Source organism: Cyprinodon variegatus, unplaced genomic scaffold (assembly GCF_000732505.1).
Source record: "Cyprinodon variegatus isolate N-32 unplaced genomic scaffold, C_variegatus-1.0 Scaffold138, whole genome shotgun sequence".
Taxonomy (NCBI): Eukaryota; Metazoa; Chordata; class Actinopteri; order Cyprinodontiformes; family Cyprinodontidae; genus Cyprinodon; species Cyprinodon variegatus.
Genome location: NW_015150591.1, coordinates 1,017,371 through 1,026,359, shown reverse-complemented (window position 1 = coordinate 1,026,359; position 8,989 = coordinate 1,017,371). Strand labels below are relative to the sequence as shown.

The 8,989-nt window shown below is 38.0% G+C and overlaps 1 protein-coding gene across 1 annotated transcript in view; it reads left to right on the top strand.

Annotated features, from left to right (window-relative positions):
- The first annotated feature begins 1,600 nt into the window (after window positions 1–1,600).
- ivns1abp (influenza virus NS1A binding protein) overlaps window positions 1,601–8,989 on the top strand; it is a 17,493-nt gene continuing 10,104 nt past the window's right edge. The window contains exons 1-6 of the mRNA XM_015376669.1: window positions 1,601–1,784; window positions 5,554–5,819; window positions 6,004–6,133; window positions 6,279–6,448; window positions 6,533–6,608; window positions 6,694–6,867. Of these exons, the coding sequence (XP_015232155.1) occupies window positions 6,023–6,133; window positions 6,279–6,448; window positions 6,533–6,608; window positions 6,694–6,867 (531 nt within the window). The 5' untranslated portion in view covers window positions 1,601–1,784; window positions 5,554–5,819; window positions 6,004–6,022. The remainder of the gene's footprint in view (window positions 1,785–5,553; window positions 5,820–6,003; window positions 6,134–6,278; window positions 6,449–6,532; window positions 6,609–6,693; window positions 6,868–8,989) is intronic.

The following is an 8,989-nucleotide window of genomic DNA, read 5'->3' as shown; positions in this document are numbered from 1 at the left end:
AACATTTTGAAGAATGTTTTCAAGATGACTTGGATAATAGCTTGTAGTAATAAACAACGGATACAGCACTGGGACTTGCTCAACAGCCGATACCTCACTGCGACGTCACAAACTGGTGTTTGACGAACATGGACGCCTCCAGTAAAGAACATTTAAATGAAAATTACTCTCAATTAAAAACACTTATCGTTTATTCAACAGAATGTAATAATTTTATTATTTATTAGGTATTTTCAGAAGTCCGAATATACGGAAGAGGATTAGGGCCACTGAAAAAAAAAAAAAANTAAAAAAAAGATCGTTTACAGACCCCCGAAACGCCGGCTTCGTGTGGATGAAAGGCTGGTTTGGTGAAAAATTTGTGCGTTTAGGCCAGGGTTTGGCTTCGTGTGGACGGGGCCTAAAGCTACCACAATTTTCAAACTTCTAGGCGTCAAAATGTTTTATGAAAAAACTAATCCAAAGACCAGCTGTCTTCCATTTAGGCCTGTTTAATGGTCATTCTTGAAGTACCAGATGGAATTTACCTGTTAAAAAAGGCGACATTTAATACATTGCAGCGTATTATTGTGTGATCTGTCTCACACAAAAAAAGCTGAAGTCAGAGGTAACTGGGCCTATCCAGGAGTCTTTGTTTATCATGGCAGTTTGCACTAGAGTAACCTATAGGTGGAGTAGGCAACTGGAAGTCATCCCATCCTCCTAAGCACATTCAAAACCAGCAGTGCTCTAGCTAAGGATTGTACTTGTCCAAACCTCCCAATAAAAAACATTCTTAAAATATTAAAAAAGAAAACTGAGCTTTAGTTTAGTTGCCTCTGATTAAGGCCTGTTTTGTAGTTAGTTGACCTGCATGAATGAAAATGTGCACAGCCATGTTTTGTTTAAAAAACAACCCCACGATACAGCTGATGCACTGATGGAATGACATAACCATGTATTTGTTTATAAAGAAATATTTCAAATGTCTAATAAATGGAATTATTTTACAATTCATGCTTCTGAGTAAAGACTTCAGAGCAGATTGTTTGGAGACATCCCTACTGTATCTATATATACAAATTCCAAAGGTTTATAACCATTTATTAGAGTTCCTAGGGTGCCTTTTAGCTAATTGAAATCACATTTGATTTTTTTTTTCTATTCTTACTACTGCTAAGGCATGCTTAGAATGCAGAATCAGATATTTACAGTTCTCGTGGAAAATTATGTTTATCACAAAACCATTAATTTACCTCGACAAAACTCTCCTTTATAGAAGAGTGTAGATGTTAACCTGCACTCCTGACTGTTACTATTGTAACAACTGTTTACATGCATCTTGCACTACTCACCTTGACTGAATATTGATTTGCACTGCTGATTGTTTATTCACATTAACAATTGTTTACATATACATTTGCAATAACGTACTTTNCAGTGGCCCTTATCCTCTTCCGTACGAATATGACCGGACTTTTCCTCTAAATTCTCACAATCAATTGTATGCTATACAACCTGCCATACTGGGAAGCAGGCCATAAAAGTCTACCGGCACCGCCCACCTGCGACGTTGACCATTGCGTAGAGTTCACGCGGGTATTTTTCGGGAGCGCGCTTTCCTCTCGCCAGCCATTCCAGTTTAGACTAAGCGGACGTCGCCTTCCTCAGTGATAGAACAGAAAAATATTAATCTCGCCACAAGCCGTGAGAGTCGTCGCGTTGCGTCTCTTCTGTGAACAGAACCAACAAACCTTGAATTCGCATTAAATATGCCTAATATCGCTTATTGTCAAACGCCTCAGGTAAGACTTTTCTCTCCCTTTTTCCCTCCCTCCATATCCGTCATTAATTTGACGGCTTGATTAAAAACCGTTCTATCTTCGTCTTGTTGTGATTTCCCATCAAGCCTGAACGTAATTGTAGGTTTTTAATGTTCGGTTAGATTGTAACAGGAAATCACCTGAAACAGCGCGAATATTAAAGAGGCGCGCGAACCGCCACTTTCCGGATCTAAACGACTCATTAGCGACGCATTTAAATAAAACTCTCCTGACGGGTTAATTTAATGATCCAGGCAGCCGTGGCTGACACGGGGCTCCCCCCATTTTGGGTTGCGAGCAGCAGGTTGTTCGGTTTAAGCTAACATCTGCTGTGCTTCAGGGTCTCATCTCCGATGCTCGCTGAATAAACGCCCCTTTTCAGTTGATTTGCTGCCGCAAAAAATATAAGTTTGCTGTCCGTTTGGAATATGTGCCAATGTGGAGTCAGCCTAATCGCATACTCCCGATTCCTGACCCAGATTCCGGTGGGGAGCTCAGACTGGATGACTTGTGGCTCGCTGCCATCCATCACGGCCCTGCTGCTGCTCAAGCTCGCATTAAACAGGGAGACACGGTTCCCTTAAGCGGGGGATGGTGTTTTAATGCCATATGTGTCCATTTATTCCTTTTTTGTTAAGAAAACATTAATCGGTTCTTGTGTTATATTTGTGTTATAATACCTGCTTCTTTTATTATATTTCTAGATTAATCTGGTTTCAAGGTGGAAGCCACGTGGTTATCTACGATTAAATGATAAAACACTTAATTAAATGCTGATTTATTATGTAGGATTAAAACGGATCAGTTTAATTATTATCATAAGATGCTTTGTGTTGAATTGATTTTTTTTTTTTTTTTATGTATGTGGGTGGGGGTGTTCCCTCCATATACGGGCTATATTTTCATTGCAACTCAACGCGTCTAAAATTGCAATCTGATGCACTCAAGTTCTTTTTAAAAACATCCATAGCGCCTGTCTTGTTTGCAGTCGCTGTTAAATGTATGTATATTAAAATTCAACTGGTAAATTTCCACTCTGTGTGGGAATATCCCCCAATACTCAACTTGGCCACCAGGGGGCGTGTGTAACAGGCATTGATTGTTCAGTTGCAGACCTGCACGTCTGCGCTTGTTTAATCAGATGGAATAATTGGAGAGAGGGAAACTCATTTAGGGCAAGCCTCTGTAACAAACTGGGCAACAGAAACAGTTTTTAACTGGACTTTTTAGTGATTGTTTCCGATCTGTATAGCTGTTCTTTTTTTAACAAATGGAATAATTCTGTCATCCCTGTAGTTTTGCTTGTTTATCCCATATGAACCTTGCAGTAGCAATCAGCAATTTCATACTGTTATTACATTTATATGTATTGGCTTTTATTTAGTTAATGCGGTTTCCTAAATGGCTTACTGGCTTTCAGAATGAAGTAGGTAAATGAAAGCTTTGTTAAAGAACCATCTAGAGGGTTGGGGGTGTGGCACGCCTGCCAGAGCTGCTTGTAGAGAAAAGAAAACAAGGCTGCATGAGTTATTGTGGTGAACCCAGCAATGTGGAGGAGTCCAACACTTGGGCCTTCATGTGGAATCTTCTGCCAGATGTTTTGTAAGAGCTTGAAAGTAGGTCAGTGCTCCATCCATTCATCCACCATCACACAATGAGTGTTTGCTGTGGACTGGAATATAAAATACTGTATGTATCACAGATCCGGGTGCTACAGATATTTATATATTCACTTATATCATGAATTTATGTGTAATTCATCTATAAAAGAAGCTCTAAGGAAATTAAAATTTCCAAATAAACATTCAGAATATTGAAAATTTTTTTTGCAGATTATTTTAGTTATCAATAATTAGGATTAATTTGATTAATTCATATATATAGTATTTTGTTTATTTAGATCAGTCATTTATTTGTTAAAACTATACAGAAGTGTTAAGGTTTTCTGTAAGTGATCAAATATTTGTGTTTGAAATGAAGGGAGCAGTGCGTTACACAGGATGTTACTGTTATAAAAAAAAAGACACGGCTGTTAAAAGGGCTGCGGATCATTTCATATATTGCTAATTAGGTAGAAACTGATTCACCAAATGATAAAACAGTCATTATTTAGCATTGTTGCCGGCTTAATGAGTGCTGACATTCCTTTTTATGTTTTGATTTTAGTTAACTTCTAAAATTGTCACTAATCTGGAAATGGGCATGTTTGCAGAGGAAGTTATCACTTAATTCAGATTCGTCACACTTATTGTTCTGCGCTTGTTTGCTTCTGAAGGCTGTTCTTTTCTTTCTTTTTTTTTCTTTCTTTTTTGCCCTCTGGTTATTTTTCTCAATATAGTATTTGACAGGTTTTTACAGCTGCCAGGAAACATCATATTGCTGCCCTGTAAATGAAAACTTGATATTTTAGATTTATTTATTTATTTTTTGTATGAATTGTTGTAGTAATTAGTATCCGACTCTATCAGGGTCCATTTATTTTAAGCTGTAATTTGTTCTCATGCCTTGTATAATAAATACATGGTTTGGTTTTGAGTTTAGAAGATCATGGAAAAAATGTCTTTATATATTCCTTTCCTTTCTACTCAGATGTTAAGTTAATCATACACAGAGATTATTCTGGACATGTAGATTATAAGTTAACTCATCCAGAAAGTGGATGTAGATGTAGTCCTAAATAATAAAGAATGGTACTGGTTTTATTTTATTTAAGAGAGAACAATGTTCCCTAAATATTTAATATGAAAGAACAAACATGAATCTGTAATTATTTGAAAAACCTGCACAGTAAATGGGTTTTACTACACAGGATTTTCTTTCCTTTGTCTAATAAAGCTGTTTTGGCAGATTGAGCTCAATAAACTGCACTATGCAGATGGTAGAAGTGGTCATCCATGGGCTTAAAATTGTCTTAATATCTTGAATTAAGATCTTCTTGGTTGGAGATAAATTAGTATTTGACATTTTATTTTTCAGTAGCCATGTTGAATGTCTGAAGTGAGAAAGACCAACTGTTTTGGTGTGGAACTTTTCCCTATCGGCCAGTCAGCACTTTTTCAGTGGGTGTGGAATAGAGCAGCAGGTTCTATTTTCTTCCTTGGCCAGGGGGGGTGGGTGGGTAAAATGACTCCCTTAGGGGGAGGGGCCAGAACCCGAGGCTTGTCTCATAAGATGGCTGTTGGGAGGGTCTCAATTCACAGATGGACAACAAAGTTGGAGAAATAAGTCGGAGTAGAAGGCGCTTCCAGACCTGGTGGGATGTAGGGATTAAAGAAAGGAACACTGGGATGTGAAACCAATAGATGCATTTCTGGGTTCTCTTTTTAAAAAATTGAATTTGGTGAGCATTTTGTTATCAGAAGAGTTATTTGATTTGGATAATTTATCATTTATGCAACAAAGCATAAGAACCTATTCTTTTAGTATAAAAGTGCTTTACAGTAGACGTTGTGGGTCGATTGGTTTACAGATAGCTGGTTTCTACGCTTTGACACCTTTAATAAACAGGAAAGAAATCTGAACCGTTTTGGTTCCATCTTTTTGTGACGATACAAGGACGTTAAAATCTGGAAAACAAAGTGAATCTAAAGGAGGTGGAATCCTTTAAATAAGCCATTCTGTGTCCCTGGATGCTTCACTTACCACACAGAGCTGACTCATGCTTTTATTACTCTGATGCCAAGAACAGACAGGGTTCATTTTTCAGTTAAAGAAAATTACAAAATTGTTCTTTTTCTCTCTTTCCTTATAGGTTATAATGCATGACCAACAGAGAATAAGTACAGCTCTATAGCCTACGGGATCTCGAGGACTTGATTACAGTCGCTTCAAGCCTGATAGTTTGTCCGTGCGGCTGCTCCCCTTCTCCCTTCTACGCACGTCTGTAGTCGGCTGGCATCTCCTCTAACAACTTCCCATCCCCCTCTCTCAGCTGAAGAAGACTTAGTCTGCTTCGCCCGTTTCTGTTCTACGCTCAGCGGCGGCGTTTCCCTGGATTTGGATTATTGTCTATTAGGTAAGGCTGTGACTAATGCATGAGGCAGATGATACACGATGGACACTACAAGCACCTTATTGTAATCCTCCCTCTTTAATACCTGATTTCATTCATTGATGCTCACAGTTGCAGTTTGAAAGAACCTGCTGCACGCCCTCTAGCTGCTGTTACTTTGTCACAATATTTGCATGGTTTGTCTCTAGGTTTATCAAAATTCACCAAGATGACTCCAAACGGTTATTTGATCTTCGATGATGAGACTTTCCTGGACTCCACCGTGGCCAAAATGAATGCCCTGAGGAAGAGTGGGCAGTTCTGTGATGTGAGGCTGCAGGTAAAGGATTTCATTCTTCCTCAACCTCTTTCCTATTTTCCTTTTTTTTTTCTTTTCTTCAGAAAACAAAACTAAATCAGTTTGGAAGTAAGTTGTGTTTTTCTGATCTAAGCAAACTCTCACCTCATGGTCCTTTTTTCTCCAGGTGTGTGGCCATGAGCTGATGGCTCACCGTGCTGTCCTGGCGTGCTGCAGTCCATATTTGTTTGAAATCTTCAACAGCGATGTCGAGACTCACGGAGTCTCACATATCACTTTTGAGGATTTGAACCCAGAGGCTGTGGAGGTCCTGCTCAACTATGCCTACACTGCCCAGTTAGTATACAAGTATTTAATCCTCATATGATTTGATCTACTTTGCTTTGGAGGAGCTCTAACAGAATCTTTGTGTTGGTGTAGATTAAAGGCAGAGAAGGAGCTGGTCAAGGACGTTTACTCTGCAGCCAAAAGGTTCAAGATGGAGCGAGTCAAACAGGTATGCATCATTTTTATTTTTATTTTTTTGTTAGAAATGCCTACTTCTCTTGTTCATTTTGACCCAACATCGTCTCGCTCCGCAGATTTGTGGGGACTACCTGCTGTCTAAAGTGGATTCCCAGAACGCCATCTCTTTCCGGAACTTTGCCAACTTCATGGGAGACGGCAGACTTTTGGCCAAGGTGGACGCTTACATCCAGGACCATCTGCTGGAAGTTTCCGAACAGGAGGACTTCCTCAAACTACCAAGGTTAAAGGTAACTAAACAGAAATATACAGGGCTTTGTTTTAGTGCAGAAGTGAGCAAGGGCTACGAGGAACCTTGGCCCCAACTGCTGCGCAACAGGGATGAACAATTTTTAAAGAATATTCCTCCGTATGAGCGGCAGATGGCCACTCTGATGGAGGTTTCTTCCTGTTAAAAGGGAGTTTTTCCTCTCTACTGTCGCTACAAGCAGGCTTGGTGTGAGGGATTGCCTTCGATGCAATTAACTGGTTTTCCTTAGAAAACTTTGAATCAATTTGACTGTATGATCTGGTGAACTGTAAAGTGCCTTGAGATGACGTTTGTTGTGAATTGGCTCTATATAAATAAACTGGATTGAATTCCCCTAAACTAACTACAATCTTCTAGATGTTTCCTCTTGGAAGCTTGCTTGTCCAGATTCCATTGTGGCAGGGCTTTACTTCCACTTTTCGTTGAAAAATACTTTCATGCTAGCTGCAACTCTCTCCTACCCTGTGGCGGCAAACCCAGTCTACGTGCATTACTGTCACCTGAAGGGCTGGGCTGAGAAAGCCAGTCTCTTGCTCTTGTTAAATGTAATGTGAACATAATTGACTCCTCCTGCAACTTAAAAACTACATTTTGTCAAATTGTGATTATATTTTAATAGCCCAGCCTTACTGCTGAATGCAGCCTAACTCTTTTTGCCTGGCTGGGGCTGGAACAACTCAAATGATTGGAGGATCTCGATTACAAAAACTAATTGATCACTGCAAAGAATAGAAATCTAAATAATTCAGTGCTTTTGTCTTGAATTGGGGAGGTATAAGTGAGACACTTTGCCAATGGTAAGAGATAATTTACATTTAAAATAAGAAAAAGCTATTGCCTTGTCTCATTTCAACTGCATATGATCTAATTATCTAATTATTTTAAGAGTAAAAATACATTTTTGCTAATTTCTTGATCGTTTTTGCGGTGAGGCAAATGATCTGCCAAGAGGCTCTGAATATAATGCACCTGTTTGCTCCTGCTGATAATGGCCAACGCGCTGATATCATGCATCAATGATGGAGGGAGACGGCAACAAGTTAACAATGCAGGGAAAGAAAGTTTTAAAGGTGTAGGGTTACTTTAATTGGAATGGCAAAGAGAACTTGACAGTGAGACTTAAAGCATCATTGGACGGGCTTTGCTCTGAAGCCATGATTGAAGGCGCATTACTATAGGTCCACTCGACGTTAGCAGCAACATTTTTATTGGTAAATATGAGCGTCAAGCATTCGTCTCTATTGGTCATAAAGTAAAGAGAATGTGATCTGTAAAACACAATCTTGAAATAATGCAAGTTGCTCAATTTTAAAAAGATAAATTTGGAAAAACAAATCAGAGAAATTGGTTAAAATCACCTTCAAAACCTTTCAAGGTTTTCAAAGTCTTAATTTCTGGATTGCAATTTTAAATAAATATTTTTTTCATTATTTATATTAACAAACATGTTCTTTGCTTGCAGCAAAAATTGGAATTTACTCCATAAGTTTTTGAGGGATTCTTTAGGAATGCATTGATATAAAACTAAGGGCGAATATACAATAATATAAATATATAATGTCTCTATACTACTGCTTCATTTCTGATACTGATGTTGCAGCTTTGAGTATTAACAGATAAATAAATGTATTGCTTATTGTGTCATAAACCAAAAACAATGGTCACCAACAATAATTGACTAATGGACGTCTCATGAACCACAACCTCCAAGCATAAACGAGTAGAAAAAAAATTCACAATTCCTGCAGCCTTTATTACACTGGCTCAGTCAAACTATTATCTGATGCTCTAATGCAATTTAGGTTTGGAATATTTTACAAAGATTTGACAGATATGTTATACACTGTATGTGCAACGTTAATGAAGATATATATTACAGGGTTCCCGCGGGTCCGTAAAAAGTCTTAAAAGGCATTGAATTCTTCAAAATAAAACTAAGGCCTTAATTGGTATTAAAATGTCTTAAATCAATTTTTTCGTAGCTCTTAAGTTTTAAAACATCATAAATAGGATTATTTTTTTTAACAATTTTTTTTTTTGTAATCTAAATAAAATGTTAAAATTGACACATTTTTTTTTGTCTTTTTATTAAAAATAATAAC